General features: G+C 38.2%; 1 protein-coding gene across 1 annotated transcript in view; it reads left to right on the top strand.

Moving 5' to 3' along the window:
- Window positions 1–14,384, top strand: part of LOC149224986 (E3 ubiquitin protein ligase RIN2-like) — a 138,459-nt gene that overhangs the window by 40,443 nt on the left and 83,632 nt on the right. The window contains exons 3-5 of the mRNA XM_089386384.1: window positions 1,694–1,771; window positions 3,525–3,611; window positions 3,758–3,879. Coding sequence (XP_089242510.1) covers window positions 1,694–1,771; window positions 3,525–3,611; window positions 3,758–3,879 — 287 coding nt within the window. The remainder of the gene's footprint in view (window positions 1–1,693; window positions 1,772–3,524; window positions 3,612–3,757; window positions 3,880–14,384) is intronic.

Genomic DNA, 14,384 nt, shown 5'->3' with positions numbered 1-14,384 from the left:
GTTGCACAGTCCAGCTGCAGGCGTACTTCGCATTTCTCATTTTTGGTCATCTCATATGACTTTATACATTCTCTATTTGTAATTTTATTTCATGTTAGCCATATTTTAGTCATATCTTAGTCTTATTAGCTTTGGAGTCACAATGGAGTTGCATTTGCATTCCCACATGTCTTGTATCTACACCAGATGTATCTTTTAGTCCCATTGACCTAATTTTGTGGTCAGCTGAGGACATTAATAAATCTTTCTTTCTTTCTTTCCTAGTATATCTTTTTAATGTCGACATGTTAAAGGTTGTAAAGGTACTTGTCAATAGTAAAGTGAGTTTTTCCAATGGGTGGGCGTATTGTTTAAATGATATTCAAATGATTGATTTCTATTCATAATTTCATAAAATGAATAGCTCTCCCTGCCAATTCTCTTTTTGTATCCCATTTTGAACATGCATATATTTGACAGTTACCAATTCAGTCTCCTTTACCATGCTGTAAAGGCTGTAGTAAAAATCTCATGTTGGTTTGCAGAGTGATGTGGCTACTTGTTAGTAATAAACGTTATATCATGTGCACTAGTTCTTTTGATGAGGTTTATAGTTATTGCTTCAGGATAGTGAGTGGATTGTAATATCCAGGTACTGTTAGTAGATTCAGATCCACTAGCTGCTCTACATGATAACACTCAATTTTTTTATGCCACATATTTCAATTGCTATCCCAGTTTCAGTAATAACAAACTCCATAAAATGAATCACAGCCAATTTCTTCGTGTTCTATGGTTATTGTTTCATGCATTGGATTGGTGAGTAGATTGTGCTGCTAGAACATTAGTGTAACTGCTTCTTCAAGGGTAAGGTCACCCATTGTTATTCCCAGAGCATCGAATTCCCAAATGACTGGAGAATGTATGATGTGATTTATGATGACTTTAATGCCATTGCATGCAGCATTTTACTAATGTCTTTATCCAGAAGATCCAACACATGGAGTTACATATTACTGCAAGACAAGACTTGACCTGATCTCTAACAGAAAGATATATTTCTCATGGAATAAATTTTTTTGGGCATTGGGCTCTGCTTGAGAAATAGAATTTGTCCCACTGTCTAGCCCATAAGCGAGAATGAGAGTGACCGCTGAGGAGAACCCATGTTCTTAACCGTTAGGCTCACTGATGCCGTACAAAGATTTTGGGCATTTGTGTCCTTGCGGGAATATAATTTGTCCCATTCTCTATCCTGAAAGCGAGAGTGAGAGTGCTGTTACTTTGTCAGTGGCATACAAATATCCACAATCATCTTGCTCATATGTACATACCCTAGACTCCTCTGGAATTGAACATGTGACTTCCAAGGAGAAAACCCTTGTTCCTAACCATTAGGGCCGTTTATGCTGTTGTCCATATAAAGATATATATACAGTATATTTAGTAATTTGGAGAAATTTCTCTTACAACTTGCCTTCTGTTAGTGTTTATGTAGAGCTATTCTCATAGATTAAAGAGGTAGTCTTCATTTGATATATACTAGATAACTCATTTAGGAATTGCTATGTTGACAACATAGTGGGTTGTGTATGTAATTTTTAATAGTATTTGCCAAAGTATCCATATTTTAGCCAAGAAACATGAAGGTGTTTGATACTGACAATATTAATTTTGCTGGTTGTGATGCCTTCAATGTGCATCTGGATTGCAGGCCGTTTTTTTTGGGCAGTTGTCCTCGATAGAAACACGGAAAGTTGTTGAACGCCTTATAAACTATATACTTTTCAAGGTAAGGTTACACTGTCTTCTTTCTTTTGCATTTATTATGCCGATCTCCAGCATTAATATATCTATTGGAATCTGATGTAACTGTTGGTAAGAAGCAAATTAGAATGGAATGTATCATCTTCTTTTTGGAATAATGAGCACTTTTTTCTGGCTTTGAACATTTTTTAGCTCATAATCAGTGTGTTTTGCATTAATGTTTTTTTATATGGTTTGTAGAGTGTGAGTCCCTAAACCATGGAAGGGTTGTTTGTTCTGATATAACTTCTTGGTTTTATTGCATGGTTTTGTCTTATGCAGCTTCTTGCTTTTTTATGATGCAGTTATAATGTTGTAAATATTAAAGGCAACTTGGACTTTTCTACCACCTCATTAGGCAGTAGCGAGTAGTGAAGCTGAAAGTGATATTCGACTAGTATAGTACAGTATGTGGTTGATGTTTCTGAATTTTTAGTTAATTTATTCAATAGCAAGGACAACATTTAACAATTTGTTAAGGAAATATTTGGGACTATGAGATTTTTAACTTGAATCGAGTGTTTATATTAATAGGAGTAACGGTAGAGATGTCTATCACAGGAAAACCTGTGGTTCATTGCCATGTATTTAAAGATGAGGTTATTTAAACTAATAATTATTGAATATGGCTTAAAGACATCAAATCTTTTCTAACATTGTTTTTCACTTTTATACTAAATTATGGCCTGGTATCTGTAATATTGACCAACACAGCACAAGTTCTAACCGCATGGTTTTATAGCCCTGTCTTTCTTATTTAATGCACCCATTTTATGAACCTGTTTACTGCCCTGCTTGTGTCCCCATCTTCCTTCTTTTCAACATTAGGTGTTTACTATTTAGTCTATGATTAGATTAAACTTAAATTGATTTGGAGGTATGAATAAGTAAATTGAAGTACTTGTATATAACTTGTATCTTTAGTTAATAGAAGGAACTGGGCTGCCATCCATTTTGGAACTACTACTATCCAATAAATTTATATGAGGTGTTAAAGATATGGAAATCATTTAAAACTCTGTTTCATCTGATGATTCGATGGAGTCCTTCTAGGCCTTCTTCAAAATGAGATCTTCTTTTATCTCTCATTTTCCCAGTTTCTTTTATTGCTTAACTTTTGTTTCATTTGCAGTGCTGTGTTTAAAGCTTGAATTGTGTTCAACAATTTACACTTGAAACTTACAATCTTGGTGAAAGCAAATATGTTAATGCTGTTTTCTCATATATCTTTCAATATTCCATGCTTGTATTACCAGGAAATTACCGGTCAATTCCAAAGTCTCTCAGTAGAGTCTATAAGGCTTATGGATGATGTGAAAGACTTATATCAGTTATTCTAAAGAAACCTGTGCACCAGTGACATAAATTGTGTATATTGTATTTATGATTTTACACCAAAGAATCCTGTGCACCAGTGATATTTTCCAAATGATTCTGAAGTAGGAGAGAGAATTTTCTTATATGCATGCTTTTCATTTGGAAGGTAGAAAATACTAATTACATTAACACACACTAAAGAGAATGGAGTATATCCAAATTCTGAGCTCCCTTTGTCAAAACATTCATTGAACCAGAAAGGAACATGTCTGAGTTCTGAGCCCTTTTTACTTTTGTATGCTAATATCATCCAATTTTCTACATATTGCAAGCCAAAACTTCTAATTAGTCAGATATTGCTCTGCATATTGCAAGCCAAATCTTCCAGTTATTCAGATTTTATTCTCCTATTGCTTGAGCAGGGGATTTTTCTCACATGGGTAGTACAACCAGATATTGTGCAAATAGCCTTATGGTTGACTTGGTTTTCAGTTCTGGGGTCCCTGAAGGTAATGTACAGTATTTTGATTTTCTGCTAGGCTTAATATTTCTTGCAGATACCTAATGAGCATATTGTTCATATTTGTTATACTTGTGAATTTGTTTTTTCCTACAGTTTATTGTTCTACTAATCACTTCTCATTGTTTTCATCAGATGTTTCAGGGGCTGGCAAAAGATCGCCTTGAGCGGTTGAATGCATCTCCTTCTGCAACACCTTGGGCACATTTACGAGTGTTTTCAGTACTAGTATTGGTACTTCTGTCAGATTTATTTTGGTGAAGTCTTGCATCCTTGAATCTCATAATGTGAAATCAAAACGGTACCATTCTTGTTGCTTGATGTGTCTGTTGTTTCAGTCAAATGTCAAAACCTTTTCAATCAGTAAAGTCGGTAATACTTCCCTGCCAATTCATATAGACTGATGGAAGGGAGTGGGTCCTAGAGTCCTTGTGGGGGAAGCAAGACTAATAGGCTATCACTTTGTTCTAGCTAAATGATTATAGATATTGAATCTTGACTCAGTATTCAATGGGAAATGTGGCAAATGAAGAGCCTTTTGCAGTACCATGGATACTTTTGGTAAAATTAAAGCGGTATTGTAAAGGTTGAGGCCTAGCTTCATCACCTAACTATCCAAGTGGGTATAGATGGATTAGTTTACTTACAGGATTAAGGGAAACAAAATATTGGGTGGAAAGCTTTCCTAATAAATGGATGTTGTAATCAAGGTTTCAGACATTCAGTTTACTGAAAGTTCAAACAGCCAGCTTTTGTAGGAATGTCTGTTTGATTTTTACCTGTTTAGCTCGGTTAACTTTCTCCACAGCAACAGGGTGCATAGAGTCAACAGATAAGACGGCTGTGGATTCAGCGTTTCCTTACAACAGTAAGGAACAGGTTTAATGAGGCCGCAGCAGACAGAGATATAGGCTGCTGCATGGTAGAGCGCACAGGAGACCGAGATACAGGCTACTGTTTGGTAGAGGCCCGAGTGTAGATTTAAGGATTGGGTTTGCTTTCCTATACTAGATGCACCTCAGGGATGGAGTGCTTTAATTGTAATCCCGTTTCTCCTAGTCTATAAAGTAGTGAGAGGATCTTCCATGGAGATAGTTATTTATGGTTTTGAGCTATAGGAGTAGAGTTAACTGTTTTCTGGATTTAATAAAACAGTGATGCAGATTTGAGAGCTTTGACTTTTTGTTTATATGTTGTAGTGTTTCCAGCAGCATGTGTTGGCAGATTATAGCATTGAGAGACTCCAGTTTTGATAGGTCACAATTTTTAAGCCATTAAGGGTCTAGTTAACCTTTGAGTGCAAAATCTGCTTAATGTGGTTTGAGAAAGTTCAAGTTCAACTGTTTGAGTAATAAGCTAGTTGCTAGTCAGGCCCATGCAGAAATTACACTTGAATGCAGTGAGGTAATGGTAGACTCTTTAAGCATTGATCGGTGGGAAGAGCGGCTGTTAGAAGATGTTGGTAGTTTAAGCTTTTGGTAGATTGACAGCAGAAACGTAGAGAATCTGAAAGGAGAATTTGGGTCAGGGTGGTATGTGCAGACTAAAGCATGGCCAAGAAGGGACTGCAGCTCCTAGGTTGTTTTCTATCCTGAGGATAGAGTCTCAAGAAAATGCGTGAATGTTTTAATTCTTGCCAAGAAGGCAAGAGAAGGGGGGGCTGGAGACATGTTGAAAGGAATGGGAGGGGAATTTTATGACTTAAAGGAACAGTTGGTTGAGGTAAGAAGGTTCTTCAATTTCTGCAGTCTGAATGAGTGGAACAGAGGCTTTTAAATTGAGTCACAGAGTGGAGCAGAAATTGGATGCCCTTGAGTAAGTTAGAGCCTTTAGATACCTTCTGTGATGTTGTCTCTCAATTATGGCAACCAGAGATAAAGTTGGAAGATCTTTGGTGTTACTGCTTGGTGCAATCTAAAGAGTGAGAAGGCTTCTTCATGTCCTGGTTTTGATTACCTGGTGCTTAATAACTCTTCACATACTGGTAACGATGTAGATTATTATAGTTGGGCATAATTTTTGTTGAAAATGTCTTTGATTTCTCTAGATATTTCTGCTTTTCCTGAGTCTTTCAGGTCTATGTTTGTTTCTGCCATTATTTTCCAAAAGTTTTCAATATTTGCTCCTATATTTCCGATAAGCTATTTCCTAATCATTGGTGATATATTCCTCAAAGATATATTTGCAACATGGATATCACGGACACGATATCTTGGTCAAATTATATTTTCTGTTATGAGGTTGGTTTGGAAGTTTTGAATTGCTCTCATTGTTTATGGAAAGTTTGTTTCCAAAGCTTTTTAGATAGATTACATATTGTACTTTGAAAGAAGAAACTTTTAATATAAAGGTTAGGTGCCACTGACTGATATAATGAATAATTCAATGGATGTTATAAAGCTATAAGTTTCAAAGGTTTATGAAGCAGGAAGACAATGAAGTTATTTTGTACATGATTCTATAGTTGGAGGACGAAAGCTTGAGAAAATTAAAATAAATGTTTCCAAGTGGTAGAAAAATGCTTATACTCAATTATGCAATCAAGGAAAAGGCTATCCCAAGGTTGAAATGGAAGTGAATAAAATTAAGGTGCTATTACAAATTCTAACTAGTAGGTGGGTTACCTTAGTCTATTTGATAATAATAATAATGTTCTAATTTAAGGTCACAGTCTAGCCAGACGCCACATTAACATACAAGACCCCTTTATTTGTAGGACAAGGGCCTTGTCTGCAAAGTAATTTGACTGCTTAGTCTATGGAGGTGTACTACCCTCCCCCTTCAGATTTGAACTTGTGACCTCTAAGCAGGAAACACATGTTCTTAACCGTTATTCCCACTCACAGTGTCTGCCATATGTAGCTATTTACTCTGTCTTTTGTAAGCAACTATAGTTAGTTGATAGTAGTCAAGGAATTTGCTCTTCTTTGGATAAAATTGGTTATTTCTTCCAATGTTTTAAAACTCCGACTTCGACTCCGTCTCGGCCGAGGGTTGACTCTGACTCCGACTTCGACTCTGTATCGACTCGGTCGGCTCGATTTCAATGACTCGGTCGTTGTAAAAAATACATTAAATATTTATTTTTTATAAAAACACATAATTTTAAATATTTTCATTCATGTTTCCAGAATCCAAACACACAGCGTTAGAATATAGATAGAAGACAACATATGATCAAAGTAGGCTCATGAATATATCCATTATATCAAAATGGCACCCAGTGCACTGTCCAATACATACACGATGTTGATATAGAGATGAAAACAAAAACACATAACCAAGGAGGCTATAAATGGCCTCTACAACAAAAGTCTGTGACCAGTACTACTGGCAACTGCTAGAGTTGCCAACATCATCTGGCTCAGTGTTACTTGGGAGTGGGAGCGAGAGCGAAAACGGGAGTGGGAGTGACATTTTCAGAAGCTTCTGGTTTGGGAGCGAATTCGGAGGAGTTCGACAACCAATGTCACTAACATCAAGGTACATAGAGGGATTGGTGCTCTTGATTAAATACGAGTTCCATACCCTAATACATGACAAAATTCAATGGAAACATTGCAATCCTCCAATCCTGAAAAACTGATAAGTTTGCTGGATTTTGAATGAAATCTAAAATTCTACTTTCTCCATATGAAATCCAATGAGGTCGGAACCACTCTCAAACATCCTGAGTCATTTCATGGTAATGTTAAAAATTTAAGTAAAAGGATGAAAATGAAGATTAAGGAAGATTAAGGAGAATGTCACTTGAATTTAACATTACCATGAAATTTGAATAGCATATCAATACTAGGAGAAGGGAATGGACCCCAAATAGCACTTAACCAATTTAGAAAACACTTTGGAGTCCCCAACAATCAGCTAAATGTTAAAAAGTTAAAAAAAATTAGAAAAATCCCTTTTTTTTTGGGTGACTGGCCGGATTTAATGACTTGGCCGAGTAGATGTGGAAACGGCCGAGTTGGCCGAGTCATGGCTGACTCGGCCTCCTGAACTGTTTCCTCCACCGAGTCATATTTCTGGGCAATGAAATGGATCAACTCTCCATGACTCGGCCTCTCGAACCGTTTCCTCCACCGAGTCATATTTCTGGGCAATGAAACGGATCAACTCGGCTGTTTCCGTTTCGAATCGGCCGAATTTTAAAACTATGATTTCTTCAGGTGGTTTTATTTAATGACCTGTCCATTTCTTCATTTAATAAATGAAATATCATCAAAAGATTATTGTCTTCATTTAGTAAAAGAAAAACTTTTCAGTGAAGCAAGTAGCTACAAGGTGCAAGAAGCAGTAGCCCAAGGGACCACAGTCCCCAGAAAGACCTTAGTCAGGCTGGTCTGGTCGAAGTTCTTGCATATCGGGAGGAAGTGAAAGCAGAAAGTGTAGAGACAGATACTCTGAAGGTTCACTGAGATCTTTAATCTTGACCAACAACTGATGTTTAAGAGGAAACAGAGAGCAAAGTTCCAAAGAGTACAGAAGGGACCCCATTTTGGGTAAGATCGACAACTTTTCAAGATAAGTTAAGATAAGATAATTTCATTAGTGTACAACGAATGACCATAAATAGGTCAATGGGACTGAAGGATACAATCAGTATGAGTACGATGTGCTTGTGCAAATGCAACTCCTAGAAAATGCCAGAGCTAAATCTAGGATAAAATGAAATGAAGTAAAAATTGATACAATAAGAGGATAGCCTCGTAAACATGTATATAACCAGATCATGTAGAAGGCCAAGCAAAGAAGTCCATGTAGTGATCTAGGGAAATTCTATTCTAGGGTTTCCAGGGTTCCAACAATTTCTTGTTTTATCTTAAATAATGGTACAGAAAATTGAAGTAATGTTACCTTCACAAGAAGAGTACTTTTTCTCAAACAATATACATTCAACAATACTAAAGCAAACTCGACATACCAATTGTAACCAAGGTTCAACAATTCCAACATAGTTTAGTATAATCCTACTTGCATCAGAGTTTGAACTACCATATCTGTTTAAATCCAAATTATTCCCAACTAATACAAAGTCTGGAAAAAACCCTTCTGCGGGTGTGGACCATAGAGGATATCCAATTTGCTCCAGGGCTGGTAAATAAATTCTTTCTTGACTGAAGCCTCTTCCAGGAGCTCTGCACACCCGTTTCAATGCATGTGCAACCCTTTCGGATATTTCAGTCTGTTTATAACCTCTGAACAGACCCTCGCATTTACCTCAGATGGTCACCTGAGTCTTGTACAGATTACATGCATGTCAACCCGAATTTCAGATTTGCCATCGTACAATCCCTCAAAAACCTTCCGCACTTGCTCCATACACTTGAGTGATCTCAGATTCTGCTATAGATTAGGCCAGCCTCCTGAATGGCCACAAGACAGATTCTGCTATAGATGCTACTTTGAAAGTTTGACTTACATCGGAGCAATTCGTTTAAGGAGAAATGGCATGGATGTAACCTTTGAACTTCAGCCTACTTCAGGATTAAACCTCTGTTTGCCTCCAGCGCATTATCTAGCCTCAGGAAAGAAAGCGGATCCCCAGTCTTAGCCTCAGGTACATCGATCTGTCCAAGATTCAGTTTCAAAAAGTGACGTCTAGACTCTAGCCTAAGTCATAGGACACGTCCCTCGGGGTCTCGTGTCCCGTATTTCATGTGTCGGGCACGAAAACCGCCCTAAAACGTGTTGAAAACGTTTTTCTTCGTGTCCTCCAATCGAGACACGTGTTTTGGATGTGTCAAAAACGTGCCCTAACGTTTTTGGTTCTTAGGACATGTGTCCCATGAAAAGTGACATCTAAAACCTACAACATGGTTTATTTTTGGGGTTTTTTTGTCATTGTTCGCCACTGAAGTTGAGTTTGCTCATCGCTGGAATCCAATTTGTTGTGCAGTGTGAGGAATTCCATTAGATTCGAGCGCAATGCTCACAACTTCACATCGACCTGGACTTGGAGATGTAGGAGACGAGCGTTCGCATGCTTTGTTGACAGTTTGGAGCACTGAAAGTTCTTGTAAGTTGTGTTATAGCCTACAGAACTTAACTTAATTATACACGAGTGACCACGTATAGATCGTGTGTTGAAATAAAAATCCCAGCTCCCTGTCATGTGCTCATTGCTCACTACACCTTCAAGGTCTAAAGGGAGGGAAAGCTCGATTAACGCTCTGGTCAACAATGAAGTTTGAACACATATAAATTTATAGTTCATAAACTACCTTATGTGAAGTTTGAACATGATCAAACTTGTTTGAAGTTAATAACAAAAATTATAACATGAACAATGAACATTGAACTGTGAACATCATTGATGTAGTAGATTAATAAACTAACTAGTAAATAGTGTATACTAAATACTAAATAGATATCATCATGATTCATATCTATATGGATCAAGCACTATATTTCAGTATTTTTTAATATACATAAAACGTGTCCCTCGTATCCTGTTTCCGGGGTCGCTGCGTCTCGTTTCGAATACTAGTATTTATGTGTCCTCTGTGTCTCGTGTCCTTGTGTCATGTGACTTAAACTCTGGCTCATGCCACAGAATGTTCTTCTTCGATCTGGTCAGAAGATTAGTTACAGAGAATTCCACCCAGCTCTAGGAGTTTGAATTGGCCTTGCTACCACCTTGCCCATAAAACTAGTTCACTGCTTCCTGAATAGAGAGAAATCCCTGTGCCAGAACTAAGACAAGAATGATAAAAGGATTTTATCAACTAGGGTGGAATTTTTCATCACCGAAATTGATAGGAGAAAAGGGTTCTTAAAACCCTCAAAGCCTCAGGCTATAAAAAAACAGAGATAAAATGAGCCAATCAATGATGATCCAAATGAATTCAACCCTCTTGTATTTATAGATTTCCTAGAGGAGATTCTTTCCTTAATTGATTGAGTAAAATTCACACCAAACCCCAATTTTGGGTTTTTTGCCCAACTGCCCCAAAACTTGCCCAAACATTGGGTATTTTGGGGATTTCCCCTTTATGAAGGACCATAGCCTATGGGGATTGATAGACTACTACATCTTTTGAGCAATTAATTTATTGGGAACATTACAGCCCCCCCTTCCCGACATTGCTTGTCCTCAAGCAATGACAAGCTCTGCTGATGCCCTCTTTGTTTTCCTTCCTCAATATTTGAAATCAGATCAGGTCGATGTTCATCAAAACACTGCTAAGGAGGATAGAAAGGGATCTGCAGTACAATGCCCCTTTGGCACAGGTCAACAACAATCATTTTGGGATTGTAATATATCATTCCAGGCATCTTTTTAGAGAGGACATCCACAACTTCCTTGCTCATGGAATGTACACTGGTCAGTTTCTGAGTATCATGTTCACCTTCCATATTTATTCCCATCAACTTTCTCACAGTACTCTCAATTGAAATATTGCACTGATGATTCATTCTGACCTTCGATCCACCCTTGACAGAGCAAGTTGTGGTTCTGATTCCCTTGTCATCATCATATGCAGCACATATCTGATTTTCCTAAAAACATACACCACTTTGATCGAATTTATTTATAGTTGGAAGAGGGGGCTCGCTCATGCAAACATGGACAAAATCACCTTTTGAGAGTTCTTGCCGTCTCTTACCCCCAAACGATACCCATGAATTACTTCTAGCATCACCAAAAATATCTAATTCAAGCTGAAGTGAATATGGAAGTATCACAGGTCGAAATGACAGTGATTGTGGACATATTGGGGTAAAAAACATGCATGGGACATTGGGATGCACCATGGAGCCCCCAGCTGATGTAGAATAGGCTGTACTTCCAGTAGCAGTGGCCACTATGACTCTATCAGCTTGAACTTTAGTTATAAGGTGATTGTGCTCATAATATTCAATCTTACAAAGGTAAGGATTGGAACCGTGATCAACCACAGCTTCATTAAGGACATCAAACACTTTCCCTGGCAGAACTTTCCTGTTGCGGAATATCCCACTACCTAGTCACATTCTGAGTGTTATGTAAACTCCATGTGTTGTAATATTGCCATGAATAATAGACTTCAAATCTCTTTGGAAATCGGCAAAATGATGTGTAGTGAGAAATACCGAAGGCAAGAATCAAGATTGAAGAAAATCGCAGGGGGAACTTCTCCATGAAATAAGTTTGAAGCATGAAGTATCATACCTTCCCCACCCAAGCATGCAATAAAATCCACTCTTTCATGGAGATCACTGGCATCTTGAATATGAAAGTTTTGAATGAAGCTGAATCCACGGAGGCTTGCAATCATGTCCTGCACCTCAGGCTCCACTAAAACATTCTTTTTTTTCGAACGTTCCCTGGTTGGTAACATCGACAAAACTCCCAGGCAAATTCCTGCATTTTTGTCTGTGGTAGGCTTCTTATACTGACTGCTTCTCTTCCATATTCCTTCCTTTATTTTCATCTTGGTTGCTTCCATGATCCATCTCACCATTGATTAGCTTTGTGAAGGGCTGTAGTGACGTTTTTATTTGAGAAGTCTTTGTTGATGTGGATGGGCCATAGTATCAATTTATGTGTTTGTTTCACTCTCTGTACCACCACCTTTTAGCCCTGATAAACTTCTACGGTCATTTCCCTGACTACTCTGACAGTTGCTAATCTGTTTGCGTATCGACGTCTCATCAAGCTTGGCTCCTGAATTTACCAACTTGCCATCTTGGGAAACCACTCCAAAACTATAAATACCATTTTGTACCTCAACTTTGCTTATTCCAGGCCCTTCAAGGCTCAATCTACGAGTTCGCACTGGTGTATGGAGTTTGTGTTTGTCAATATGTGGAGATTCGATCATGTTCTGTAACTGTGCTATTTCTGCTTCCTTCCTTGACAATGCCTTCTTCAAACTGTCCATCTGTTCTTTAAGTTCACGAACTTCTCCACTCTTTTTATTCAAGCGAGCAATACCTGGTTCAACAGAGGACACCCATTCAGCAATTTTAAGGGTGCTTATTGACTCTCCATATGAATCCGGTTCAGGACTTATGTGCACAAACATCAGAGTCTTTGCCTTGCCCCCTAATGAATCCTGAAGCAATTGAGTCAATTTGCTATTTCGATATGGCACATGCGAATTCCTATGTGCCAATGCTGCAATAACATCTCCTCGAGATGAAAGGGACTTGTTTATGTATTGTGCCTCCTTCAAACGATCTCCAGTAACTTCAGGTTTATCCATACGCTCACTTCCAGCAAGATTTACCAATTTGGGGCAGCTATGAAGGTTACGCCCAGAAACACGATCTGTACCTTGCACATGCACAGTCAACACATTATGAGAATGACTGCTGCGGTCATTTAGTGCAGTATAGCCAACAGTACGATTCTTTTGGCCAAAATTCATCAAATCGAAGACAGCAGAAGTTGCTTTAATGGGCACTAGTATAGCATTTGGTACATTAAATCCCTCATGGCCATTATTTCAAATATCTAATTTCTTGTTTGAGGTGTGTTCAAACTTCAAAGTGAAACCCTGTACTACTCTTAGTGGAGTTGTCAATATCCCTATCTGATGTCTTTGAGCTTGTTACCGTTGAGATTGAGCTGTAAAGTAACAAATAACTGCAAGAGGTGTCTAGAGAGTCCTTGCAGACAGTACTGCTTTTACCCTCCCTTGTACCAGTAATACTTTCATTATTTCCTTCAATATCCTGCAAAACTGAAATTTGGGTGCAGTTGCTATTCGAAAGCGTATCTCTTTCCTTGAGAAGTACACCCTGTTCCCTGAGATTTAGTCGACTTCTCTCACGTTCAACACTGTTACTGCTAGCTATAGTGTCTTCTTTAGGTTTTTCTTTCCTTTTAGGGGAATATAGCCATGTCCATGCCTTTGCCTTTGCTTCAGTTTCTCTTGTACTTTGATTTTCAGGCTTGGGCTTATCATTAGTATCATTTGATCTGCCTTTCCTGCAACTAGCCCAAAAATTGTTCTATTTTGTTATACTTGTTTTTTGTTGTATGCTATTGTCATTAGGTCCAAGCGATTGAGTTTACAAAGTACTTAGGAGTTTCCTAACTTCCTGCATTAGATTCTTTTCAAATAAGGGTTTTCAATGCCCATAACCCCCAAAACCTCCTTCAGACAGCGTGCAGCCATGAGCTTCACCTTTACGTCTTTATAAATAAATCATTCCTGACTTAAGCTTCTTCTAGGAGCTCTACAGACCCGCTTCAATGCCTGTGCAACCCTTCCTGAAATTTCGGTCTGTTTATAATCTCTGAACAGACCCTGACATTTATCTCAGATGGTCACCCAAGTCTTGCACAGATTACATGCATGTCACCCTGAATTTCAGATTTTCTAGGGTACAATCCCTCAATAACCTTCCACACTTGTCCCATACACGATCAATTTCGGGTTCAGCTATATATTAGGCCAGCCTCCCAAATGGCCAGAGGACAGAATGAAGGTGACCTTACTGTCCGATTTCAGATGCTACGTTGACTTAAGTTAGAGCAATTCCGTTTAAGGAGAAATGGCATGGATGTAACCTTTGAACTTCGGGCTACTTTAGGATTAAACCTCCGTTTGCCTCCAGCCCATTATCTAGCCTTGTGAAAGAGAGCGGAACCCCAGTCTTAGCCTTAGGTCCTTCAATCTGTTCAAGATTCAGTTTCAAAAATTGATGCCTGGCTCATGCTACAAAATGTTCTTCTTCTATCTGGTCAGAAGATTAGTTACAGAGAATTCCACCCAGCTTTAGGAGTTTGAATTGGCCTTCCTACCACCTTGCCCAGAAAGCTACTTCGTTG

Source organism: Pinus tabuliformis, chromosome Q (assembly GCF_031772625.1).
Source record: "Pinus tabuliformis cultivar Carrire ecotype Pingquan chromosome Q, CPIR1, whole genome shotgun sequence".
NCBI lineage: Eukaryota > Viridiplantae > Streptophyta > Pinopsida > Pinales > Pinaceae > Pinus > Pinus tabuliformis.
Note: the sequence above shows the minus strand (reverse complement) of the source record. Positions and strands in the feature narration are given on the sequence as shown.